This window comes from Schistocerca cancellata, chromosome 5, assembly GCF_023864275.1.
Source record: "Schistocerca cancellata isolate TAMUIC-IGC-003103 chromosome 5, iqSchCanc2.1, whole genome shotgun sequence".
Taxonomy (NCBI): Eukaryota; Metazoa; Arthropoda; class Insecta; order Orthoptera; family Acrididae; genus Schistocerca; species Schistocerca cancellata.
Genome location: NC_064630.1, coordinates 313,083,060 through 313,096,141, shown reverse-complemented (window position 1 = coordinate 313,096,141; position 13,082 = coordinate 313,083,060). Strand labels below are relative to the sequence as shown.

Below are 13,082 nucleotides of genomic sequence, written 5' to 3'. Positions count from 1 at the left end.
ATTACTAAATGATCCTGTAACGAAGCGCGCTGCTCTCCGTTGGATCTTCTCTATCTATTCTGTCAACCCTATCTGGTACGGATCCCACACTGCTGAGCAGTATTGAAGCAGTGGGCGAACTAGTGTACTGTAACCTACTTCCTTTGTTTTCGGATTGCATTTCCCTAGGATTCTTCCAATGAATCTCAGTCTGGCATCTTCTTTACCGACGATCAACTTTATATGATCATTCCATTTTAAATCACTCCTAATTTGGAATTAACTGCTTCCAGTTGCTGACCGGCTATATACTAGCTAAATGATAAGGGATCTTTCTTTCCATGTATTCGCAGCACGTTACACTTGTCTACATTGAGATTCAATTGCCATTCCCTGCACCCCTCAATTCGCTGCAGATCCTCCTGCATTTCAGTACAATTTTCTATTGTTACGACCTCTCGATATACCACAGCATCATCCGCAAAAAGCCTCAGTGAACTTCCGATGTCATCCACATGGTCATTCATGCACATTGTGAACAGCAACAATCCCCACCGAGCGGGTTGGCGCAGTGGTTAGACACTGGACTCGCATTCGGGAGGACGACGGTTCAATCCCGCGTCCGGCCATCCTGATTTAGGTTTTCCGTGATTTCCCTAAGTCACTCCAGGCAAATGCCGGGATGGTTCCTCTGAAAGGGCACGGCCGACTTCCTTCCCAATCCTTCCCTAATCCGATGAGACCGATGACCACGCTGTCTGGTCTCCTTCCTCAAACCAACCAACCAACCAACAATCCCATGACACTCCCCTGCGGCACACCTGAAATCACTCTTACTTCGGAAGACTTCTCTCCATTGAGAATGACATGCTGCGTTCTGTTGTCTAGGAACTCTTCAATCCAATCACACAATTGATCTGATCGGAAATATTCAATGCTGTACCAGACAACATGGCATTCTCCAAGGTAAAGGTAGAGTTTGAAGCAGAGTAAAAGTAACATTTTATATACTTTTATTGAAAGTATTTACATTAACACGATATGAAACGGAAATATAATGTTGAAGCGCGTTGGTTTTAGTTGTATACGATCTATACCCGAATTGAAACAGCAAAGTATGATACAAGCCGTTGTAACAAATGAGTTGCTTACAATATTAACATGTTAACGCCGCTTTTGAATGAAGTAACATTATTTACAGATGTTAATAGCTTGAAGAGACAGGGAGGCGAGTTTTAGTGTAAGATCTACTCTACAGATAACGTTACGCAGTTACCCGAATGATACAAAACTTAGAAACAAGAATCTTATGAGGAATTTTACTGAGGCTGAGAAGTCACTTCAGCCCAGTAGGTTTGCCCAGAAGGTGGGCCAGGAGGCGATGACCCTGATGCCGTCGGACACGAGTTTTCCGCCGGTCTGCGCCGCCACGTTGATGGAGTCGGTGGCAGCGCCCACCTGCTCAGACACCAGCTGGTTCACGGCGCTGCTGACTCGCTCGCGCTCCGTGTTGATGGCGTTCGGGATGAAGGAGATGATGGCGGCTATCGGATTCTGGGCACTGGCGGTAGAGGGAGAGCCACTGAAGTTGAACTGCGGCAACAAGTTGCTGAGGTGAGGGAAGACGACGCTTGGGGTTTGTGAGCTGGACGATCCACTGCTCGACTGTGCGCCGCTGCTGTCACTGCCGCCACTTCCAGAGGACGAGGTGTCGGAGTTGGAGCCAGTAGCGGAGATCGAGGAGTTACTCTGCTGGGGGGAGGCGTCCTGCACCTGTCCCTGAGGAGCGGCCTGGAAAAAGAAATGATTTCCTTTTGAATCTTTCAAATGTCTTTCAAATGGAATAATCGAACTCTTGTGAATTGATGTAGAACGACAGAAGGAAAACCAGAGGCTTATTAGCTTACTGACGTGAATATGTGCTCCATTTTTATTAGTAGGATGATACAGTGTCCAAAATCAAAGCAACAAATGGAAATTTTGCAAGGTTGCGTTTATTTTGCAACAAAGATGTGGCAGTAAAGTGGAAAAGATGTAGAGAACACAGAACGTAAACAACTGCAACTTGTATAACGGTAGACAAAAACGTTCTTCGTTTTTTGCAACTTAATGGATCTGCACACGCATGTCGACAACTGGTTAATGTGTTGAACATGTGATGTTACCACCTCTGGTTGCAATGCAGGCCTGACAAAGACGGGGTATGCTGTGAGTGATGTCATCAGTCTCATGTTGAGACAATAACGCCCATTCTTCCTGCAGAGCTGCTCGCAAGTCTTGGAGAGAGGTTGGTGGATGCTGACATGATGCAACCTGTCTCCCTAGTGCAACCCAGGTATGGTTCAAATGGCTCTGAGAACTATGGGACTTAACTGCTGAGGTCATCAGTCCCCTAGAACTTAGAACTACTTAAACCTAACTAACCTAAGGACATCTCACACATCCATGCCCGAGGCAGGATTCGAACCTGCGACCGTAGCGGTCGCGCGGTTCCAGACTGAAGCGCCTAGAACCGCTCGGCCACTCCGGCCGGCAACCCAGGTATGCAGTACGGGATTCAAATCGGGAGAGTAAGCAGGCCAAGAAATGCATACAGTATCTTCCGTTTCCAAGAAAACATCAACCACCTGTGCTCTATGAGTTCGAGCATTATCGTACATCAATATGAAGTCTGGGCCCGCAGCACCTCGCAACAACGGCACATGAGGTCCAAAGATCTCGTCGTGATACCTGACAACACATAAACCTTGCCGAATCACTCGTACAATTTCGTGAAGAGTTGATCGTGTGGTCAACGTAATCCCTGCTCACATCATTAAGGATCCTCTTCGATATCGGTCTCTTTCCACATTATTTGGATCCCGAAATCGTGTTGTAAGTTGCCAAAACATGGGAATGCGTCGAGACTCACACTCCAGACCAAATCGGGATTCACCTGCGAAAAGAACATTGACCCACTCTTCGACAGTCCACCTGACATGTTGACGACTCCACTCTAAATGTTCCCTTCTGTGAAGATGCTTCAGAGATACACATACAGAAGATCTCCAACCATACAGGCTACTCTGCTGAAGCCTTCTCGATACAACACGTCCAGTGGATGCTGCGAGGTCAGGTGCCAGTTGCCGTGCAGTACTAAAGCGGTACTGTCGTGCCCTTACAAATAACGGTCCTCTCTTTTTGATATCACACGTGGTCGGCCCTGCCCTGGTCTTCGGGATACAATTTCGGTTTTTATAAATTGTCGCCACATGCGAGAAACAAAAGAACGATTCACATTAAGCCTTCGGGTCACATCAGTTTTTGACTGTCCTGCTTTCGTTCTTCTTATGGCCCTCCACCACAGGGAGTCCGGTAGGCGTCTTCTTTCCGCCATATTGCACCGTCTGTGACTGTATACACAGCCATTCTGGATGTGGGACTACCTAGCAAACATGACTCCTTTTGATAGATGCCCCGACGGTCGTTGACGGATTGTCCATGGTCCGGAATGCCATATTCCGTGCAGAACACGACTTTACGGATATCTGTTGACATTTTGTATGATTATACTGTGAATTAGACACAACTCAGGGAAATAGCGGTTTGTTGCCAGTGTACGAAATAAAAGATTTCCTGTAAGAAGGACAGTGGGTTGTTGCCAGCGTACAAAATAAACAAATTCCTGCCAGAACATATGGACAGGTACAAGAACGAATGGACGGATGTTAGGGTTTAACTTACCCTCAGTGACAATGTAATTAGAGGCTGTGTACACGTATCTATTGGTGAAGCACTTCTTTTTAAATGAAATGTCTAAGCTTTCTTTTTTATTTCAGATGCAATCGCATTATATTAATCATAAGAGATTTCGGATAACATTGTCTATCTTCTGTTGCTATTGGTCATTGGCAGCATTTGGTGAACAAAACATTCATTACGTAGGATGTCTAATCACTGAATTCTGTCCATGGCCACCAGCACCTGAAGACAGGCAATATTGGCCGAAACCGATTATAATTCTCACATAGAATGCTACTGTGTTTGAAATGAAATGAAGTTCTTAATAGGCCCGTCAGTGAACTCTTTCAACGGAATTTCGTCTTGCACTACAACCGTCTAAGCATTTACCCCAAAAGCAATTCCCAAATCGTCATGTCCGGTTACGAAACTAAGCTCCAATCAGAGAGCGAGTCCAGTGTCTTAACGTTTGCTTTACGTTGCATGGTGTCAATTCACAAAAATGAAAGCGTTTTCGAGCTAGCCGGGAGCTGAAACTGATGTGAATAAAATTTGTAGTAATGGTGATACGATGACGTAAGGCAAGTGGCGGTCTGAACTGAGGAATCGTTCATTGTGCGGGTATATGAACTAGCGGAATAACAATGCTGTTGGTCTTTCTTTCGAATGGAAAAACTTGGATGTCGCCCCACTACATAATTCTTTATTTGGGGTATTTTATCGTCGAGTGATATTCATCCAAAGCTAGTGAGAGAGTGAAAAGAATCTTCTCCACGATTATCAACAGTTAAGAAATGAACAGCTCAATGCAAAAATGACTTTTGTTTAAGAACAGATGAAAACAACGAGAAAGTGCATAGATTGGTAGTTGACGATCGCTCATTGAAGGTCCATGAAACAGCTGCTGTTATAGGCGTATCACCAATAACTATATGCAGAATGAGGAAACTTTATAAAAATTCAAGTTTAGTGGCTGATCAGTTGAATGCTGAAGAAAAGTAAATACGAAAATGTATTTTTGAGCAATGTTTGGATCATTAAAGAAAAAAAAGTAAAACCTTATTCTGTTCGCCGAATTATTACTGTGGGAGAACCATGTATCTGCTGTTTCGTGTTAGAAATGAAACTAGTGTAATCAGTATATGGGAGCAGATATCCCTTGCGCTTAAAGAAGGTTAAGATCATTATTATCTGCCAGACAGGTTATGGCTAGTGTTTTCTTGGTTACAAACGGCAGATTGTTACACAACTTTGCACACTACAAAACAATAACGTGCAAAAGCCTGCAAGTGTAACTGAGCAGTTAGATAAAAAAGTGTCGGAAGAACCCCGAATTGCAAAACATAATTCTATTTGTCAGTACAGTGGCAGGTCCGTTGAAGTTGCAAAAATCAAAAGTAAATCAATGTTAACATATACATACGGCACGCAGACTGAAAAGACTGTGCTTCCTCTCGGCCAGCAACGTCTCGAGTATAGGTAAAAAAGGACCTCCCTGCTCTAAACATAACCCTGTACATAGTAAATTATAATCAAATCTTCCAACCTCGTATTCCACACTTTTCAACTGTGTTAACTAATTTCAGTCATTAATCGGGCAACTAATTTACAAAGTAAGGGAGATTGTTGTACCTTGGGACACTTTACAGACTTTCGTCTCTACCCATAAATTTTTAAATGATGGCATTCACCTTTTATGTGCTGCAGTCTTTTTCTGAAATTAATAAAGCTATTCCAGAAAATTATGCTTTCTCCACTCGCAAAAACATGTTCCAAGGTACAACACGGTCATGTGTCTACGAACTAATATTCTACTAAAATTTTTGGACTCGCATTCGGGAGGACGGCGGTTCAATCCCGTCTCCAGCCATCCTGATTTAGGTTTTCCGTGATTTCCCTAAATCGTTTCAGGCAAATGCCGGGATGGTTCTTTTGAAAGGGCACGGCCGATTTCCTTCCCAATCCTTCCCTAACCCCTTGCGCTCCGTCTCTAATGACCTCGTTGTCGACGGGACGTTAAACACTAACCACCACCACCACCTACTAAAATTTTAAAGCGTTGCAGTCAATAAGGTCTTGTCAGTTGTCTGTTGGTTACATTATTAGGGGAAAGTGGGGAAATTTGGCACATCAAAGACATTTTGAGTGTAACTTTTATTCTATAATATCCAGAGGCCCCAATTTTCGTATAGCATTAGCTGCGTGTGTTTATTGTAACATATTTTCAAACCATAAATGCGCAACTACTCGTTTTAGAAAAAGAAACCTGATGATCATGACGTCATTGCATGGCGTCATTGTACCCTTCATATCGGGTGAACTGGTACAGGGAATTAGATAAGGTATTTAATTGATTGGTAACGTATCGGTGATATTTCCCGTACAATAACTTGTGGGTCCATTGGCTGATCACAAAGTTTGGTATCTGATGTTGTGTTTGGCAAGTCTGAAACATGGTCAGAATTCTCATCGTCAACATATGCTATGGACAACAGATCTAGCAACGCAGGAGCAATTATATGGTTTTCTATTTCTTCCAAACAAAATCTGATGTGGCTTAATGGTAAAATAACTGCACTTATAAATACAGATTCGTCCTTCTCCATTGGCACTACTTTCATGTAAACTCTACTGAATAGTTCCGCCAGTTTGTAGGGAGTGACTTTTATGTTTACTCGTGTTTTAGCATACTCATCTTTTACTCTGTTTAAGGCGTTTTTCAGGTGACCGAAGAAAGTTAGGTCCAATGGCTGGAACCTTTGAAATGTATGTGGTGCAATTGTTAGTGGTGCAATTGTCAGTATTGTTATTTCATTTTCCTTGCAAAAAATGAAATTCTGAATAGTTGAGTGATTACACAACACTATTACAATCAGATTGTTCTTTGAATCTCTTACAAAACATTTGAAATGATGTAATTAATCAAAGGAAATGTCTTCATTATTCCTGTCATCGCGAAAACATCTGTAAACTGCACCAACAGGTCCGCTTTGGCTCAAGGTGGATGCCATTCTTTTCCCAGAGACAAAAGCCAAAGAAGGAAAACAAGTTCCGAAAGCACTGAACGCTCAAACTGTTGTCAAATTTTTTACCTCTTTCCCAAGAAATTCGCGATCTAAACTGTTCGGTTCCTTTGGGCCCAAGCTGTTTTAGAGGTTTCTGGAATTTAGTTATTCCACATTCGTCTGTTTTCTTTGAATTTATATTTTGAAGAAACGTTCTTCAAACTATCAAAATAGATACATAAAAGTTCTAAAGTGAAAGATGTTATTCTGTCTGAACTAGTTCTTTCTGGCTACCTCCGGGTAATTTGTGGATGACGCTTAAGAAATAAATAATACCAGTCTTTTCCAGACAGTTGTTTGCTTTTATTAAAATTGTATGCTACGTTATTAGCTTTTGCATTATGATAAGCCAGTTTTCCTGAAGCGTGATCTGTCAGCCAATAAAATAACTTAGGTAGTCTTAAACATGATTGGCCAAGTCGATTTTGACGCTTCTATGTTCAGTTTCATTTTTCTACGTAGTGTTACATTTGACACACTCTGTTTCCGTGCGTCAACAAGCATGGTTTGTATAAAGGTACAGTCCCACACGCGCGCTTTGCTTAAGAGAAGTAATATATAATCGTGAGTTTTAATGTGCAGAGACAGGCATAATAACTCGTATTTTAGCATAACAGGAAATGGCTTACCTCTTAGAAACTCGAGATCAAGTATAAGATGAAACAAAGGCAAAACACACTACTCCTTCTTGCGCCGCCAATTGGCCTAAACTGTTCCCGTGTTTTGCATGTTTACTTGTGTAACTAAGCGTCAGATGACATTACCGATCAGATGAGACTGGCTGTCAAAGTTAAAGACATATTGACTGCTTCGTTTTATCCCCTGCGCCACAATTCCCCCATGCTCCTACATTCTACTACACACCAATAATCAGCTAGTGAAATTAAACTAATCGGAAGTATTATCAGAAACCAATTACAAGTTTAATACGTTCTGAAGTAGAAGATATATGAAACTAACACAAATTTACGTTTTCAAGACACGTAAAATTGTTTGGACATCAACGAAACCCACTTAACTGTCAACTATGTCATGTTACGCGGTAAAAGATCTTCGTCTTCCCAAGGTAGAAGATGATGCGCAGCCAACGAAGTACGGCTGTAACCGTCCACGTGTTACATAACTAGTTTTAAAAATATGTAGAATTTTACTTGTCACAAAATTCTGCAATTGAAGAATTAAAAATATATTTCAAATAGCTTTGAAACATTACACTGCACTTAAACGTGAAGAACTCGAAGTTTTTACAAACGCTGCACAAAACACGACCTCATCTCTAGCGACAACAAGAACTCTAGACAATGGCAGGAACTGCTTATGGCGATCTCTTAGTGGGAATTACTTCATGTGATTCTAAAATCACTAGACTGAAGAGCCGATCAAAAATCATTATTTGTTCCTATGTACACTCTCCTCTGGGTACAACACTCTCCCGCAGCTGTACAACAGAATATTTATTATTAAGGATGATTCGGAACTTCTTATTTTTTTAAAGTGCGAGGCGATGTAAGCGAAATGTTACATTGTTTTATTACGAAAGTCGTTGGCAGAACATTTGAAACTGAAAATACGACTCGTTTCATGAGAATTAGAATGCGATCTCCTATGGGACACCTTAAGCTGGAGAACACACACTACACATTCACATAATCCTAGGAGCTTTGTATTTGTAGCCTGATACTTTGGCACTTATTGAGAAAGCCATACGTGATGTGCCTGCCCACGGGAAATTTTCGAATCAGGAAAATATTTTTCACTCCATGCAATCATCAAGAACAAAGTAAGGGAAAAGCTTAAAACTACACTGGAAATAACTGAGTAACAAAGTTGGAAATAAATGATAAACCAGTTCTGATACAATAGGTGTGACAAGTTGTACATTGAGGTGACAAAAGTCATGGGATAGCGATATGCACGTATACAGAGAGCCTTAGCATCGCGTATACAAGATAAATGAAGACAATGCATTGGCGGAGGTGTCATTTGTACTCAGGTTATTTACTAAGAAAGGTTTCTGGCTTGATTACGGCTGCACGACGGGAGTTAACAAACTTTGAATGCGGACTGGTACTTGGACATAACGTTTGGGAAATCGCTAGGGAATTCAATATTCTGAGATCTAAGTGTCAAGAGTGTGCCAAGAATACCAAATTTCAGGCATGACCTCTCATCCCGGACGACGCAGTGGCCGACGGTCTTTACTTTACTACCGAGAGCAACAGAGTATGCGTAGTGTTGTCAGTGCTAACAGACAATCAACACCTCGTGAAGTAACCGCAGAAATCAATGTGTGACGTACGACGGACACATCCGTTAGGACAGTACGGCAGAATTTGGCGTTAATTGGGTGTGGCAGCATACAACAGACGGGACTGCCTTTGCTAATAGCACGACGTCGCTTGCAGCGCATCTCCTGGACTCTTGGACCCTTGACAACTGAAAAACCGTAACGCGGTCAGTTGTGTTCCGATTTCAGTTGGTAAGAGATGATAACAGGGTTCGAGTATGGCGCAGATCCCACGAAGCCATGGACTCAGGTACATGAAATATATTCGCAGTTGCGAATATGGACAACCATCAGCTGTATAACGGAATAACGAAAATGAAAATTTGTATCAGGCCGGGACTCGAAACCGGATTTTCCACTTATTGCGAGCGGTCTCCTTACCATTTGGCTATCCGAGCATGACTCACGGCCACATCCAAAATTCCATATGTCGTCAACCATGTGTCTAAAACCTGTACTCGTACATCCGTTATGTATATTCCCGTACAGGGGAGAAATTTTACTTGAAAGTCGCTAGCCCGGTGTCGGCGGATAAATGAGATATAAAAGTGCCTGTGTTATTCCAAATTACGATGCCAAGTACATTAGGGCGTGCACGTATTTTCGAAGGAACACTGAATAGTAATTCGGAATAAGACAGGCAATGCAATATCGTATGGAGTCAGGTTGTCAACGCTGGTGGTGGCTCCCTAATAGGAAATTCGTGGTAAGGTCTTATGGGACCAAACTGCTGAGGTCATCGGTCCCTAAGCTTACGCACTATTTAATCTAACTTAAACTAATTTACGCTAAGGACAACACACACATCCATGCCAGAGGGAGGACTCGAACCTGCGACGTGGGGACTCCCTAATAGTGTGGGCTGTTTTTACATGGAATGGACTGAGTCCTCTGGTCCTATTGAATCGGTTCTTGACTATTAATAGTTATGTCCGCCTACTTGGAGACCAATTACAGCCATTTATGAATTACATGTTCCCTAACAACGATTGAATTTTTATGGGTGACCATGCACTATGTCAACGGGTCACAATTGTTAGCGACTGGTTTGAAGAGCATTCTGGACAAATCGAGCGAATGATTTTGCCACCCAGATTCCCCGACATGAGTCCCACCGAACACTTATTGGACATAATGGAGAGGTCATTCCATGCACAAAATTTTGCACGGGCAACGTTTTCGTGTTTCTGGCTGTTACGAAGGCAACATGGCCCAATATTTCCGCAGGGGACTTTCAAAGACTTGTTGAGTTCATGTCACGTCGGGCTGCTGCACTAGGCCGGGCAAAACGAGGTCCGACACGTTATTAGAAGGTAAATGGCTATGAGCACTATGGGACTTAACTGCTGAGGTCATCAGTCCCCAGGTCATCAGTCCCCTAGAACTTAGAACTAATTAAACCTAACTAACCTAAGGACATCACACACATCCATGCCCGAGGCAGGATTCGGACCTGCGACCGTAGCGGTTCCAGACTGTAGCACCTAGAACCGCTCGGCCACTTTGGCCGGCTATTAGAAGGTAACCCATGACTTTCGTCATCTCGGTGTATTTGGACAAACACAAAGAGAATCATGTTTTCCATAAGACACCAAACAGCCAGAATAATGTTACTTGGAAATTGGAACAAAAAACTATGAACACCATAGCAGTAGCTGTAGGTGATTATACTCGTGACAACTGGAATGTGTAGCGTAGCTTGATACCAAGTTCATTAGTTTGTTCACTACTTACAAGGGAACCTCCCCATCACACCCCCCTCAGATTTAGTTATAAGTTGGCACAGTGGATAGACCTTGAAAAACTGAACACAGATCAATCGAGAAAACAGGAAGAAGTTGTGTGGAACTATGAAGAAAAATAAGCAAAATATACAAACTGAGTAGTCCATGAGCAAGATACGCAACATCAAGGATAATGGTACCTCAGGAGTGCCGTGGTCCCATGGTTAGCGTGAGCAGCTGTAGAACGAAAGGTCCTTGGTTCAAGTCTACCTTCGAGTGAAAAGTTTATTTTCGGAAAGTTATGATCTGTCCGTTCGTTCATTGGCGTCTCTGTTCACTGTAAGAAGTTTAGTGTCTGTGTTTTGCGACCGCACCGCAAAACCGTGCGGCGAAAGGACGTGCCTCTCCAATGGGAACGGAAAACATTTGATCTCAAGGTCATAGGTCAACCGATTCCTCCACAGGAAAACACGCCTGATATATTCTATACGACACTGGTGACTGCATGTGCGTCACATGACAGGAATATGTTGTCGACCCACCTAACTTGTACACTTGGGGAATGGGTAAAAAGATTCTTCTACCTTGCCCGATTTAGGTTTTCTTGTGGATGTGATAATCACTCCCAAAAAATTGATGAAAACGTCCCTGTGCTCTATCAAAACGTATGTTTTTAACGTTTTCAAGTTTTTCCGTGTGTAGACCGTCAAATCCTGCATATGCCCAAGCGATTCTGAACATGTCCTGGAATTTTGAAGAGCGAACTTTGATAATTGTCTGAAAATAAAAAATTAAATTTTTCACTCCTGGGAAGACTTGAACCAAGGACCTCTCATTCTCCAGCTGCTCACACTAACCACGGGACCTCGGCGGTGCTGAGCTCATAGAGTCCTTGATGTTGCCTATGTTATGCATGGGCTACTCAGTTTGTATATTTTGCTTATTTTTTCATAGTTCCACACAACTTCTTCCTGTTTTCTCGATTGATCTGTGTTCAGTTTTCCAGTGCCTATCCACTGCGCCAACTTATAACTAAATCTGAGGGGGGTGCGATGGGGAGGTTCCCTTGTTAGTACGAGGATAATTGATACCAGCAATAAATTCCTCAGATCATTACCTGTGAAACGGCGATGAGGAGTGCGAGAAGCAACGCTGATTTGCTCGCCATGGCTGCTGGGTGATGGTTACTTCGAGATAGCTTGTCGAGAGAACGAATGATGCCCGATCTGCAGGAATGGGCTTTATACCCAGTGGGGCGTGCAGCTGCCTGTAGGGCACACGTGTGGGCTTTTGTTTCCGCCTGAAAGACCCGCTCGTGCACCATGTTTGCGTGATCCACTTTGTTGTGTGTGAACAGCGGTGCGACTCTACTGTTGTTTCCGCCTGAGACTCGCCGTTAAACGTGGGACACTGACGAAAGGCGCCGTCAGCGAGTCACGGAAGGGCGTCACTTGTGCATTGAAAGCGAGTTCACCACAGGTGCCTTCTTGAGGACGGAAAGCTGTCTTTGATTTCACGAAAACACACTGGCGGAAATGGAAACTTTTGACTGTACGGTGCCAAATTCATACTCCAGAATTTCCGTGCCTAACGGTTTTTTTAACCCTGTGGAGGCCTGTGGAGGATTATTTTCGGCACAGATAAAAGCATTCATTCACATGAAGAATGGCGTGCGCCATTATGGCTACTGTGTCTATCTAAGGTTACTGGAACTTTTCAGAGTAGATCGTAACAGAGCATGCCCAGAGGATTTGCACAGGCAGACTCTGAGAATGATCGAAAGTGGTCGAATCATTAGCGTGAGGAACATGGAAGCATCATAACGACAGATTGCACAGACAGCTGACTGTAGTGTAATGGCCAGAGAAAGCGTGCTGATGAGGTAGACTGAGGAAGACAGTGTGTCTAGCTTTTTAATTTTTTTGTGCTAATCGTTCCTGTGCACCAACCTTTCCGTAGCACTTGCAAACTACGTCCTCTATTGTTTGTTGCATGTATACAGTCTCTGTATCTCTCTACGACTTTTATCTTCTACAGCCCCCTCTTGTACCATCGAAACTACGTTATGTCTTAAAATGTCCTGTCTTCTTATGGGTATTATCCTTATGTTCCTTCCTTCGCCGGTTTTGCGGAGAAGCTCCTCATTACTTACCTTATCAGTGCACCTAACTTCCAATATTCTTCTGTAGTAGTGACACATGGTGTGTCGTGGCGCGATCACTCTGTTTTCAAAATAATTGAAAAACCACGATCGCTTCAATATCGCTTACCAGATGATCGGTTTCAGCAATCTGAAGGTGCCATCAT

At 43.0% G+C, this 13,082-nt stretch overlaps 1 protein-coding gene across 1 annotated transcript; it reads right to left on the bottom strand.

The window, feature by feature from the left end:
• Positions 1–975: 975 nt before the first annotated feature.
• LOC126187920 (uncharacterized) lies at positions 976–12,130 on the bottom strand. The gene is made up of 2 exons (XM_049929281.1): positions 11,893–12,130; positions 976–1,770 (listed from the first exon to the last, which is right to left on the bottom strand). The coding sequence occupies exons 1-2, from the start codon at positions 12,097–12,099 to the stop codon at positions 1,321–1,323; spliced, it is 657 nt and encodes a 218-aa protein (XP_049785238.1). The 5' UTR covers positions 12,100–12,130; the 3' UTR covers positions 976–1,320.
• Between the last annotated feature and the right edge of the window lie 952 nt (positions 12,131–13,082).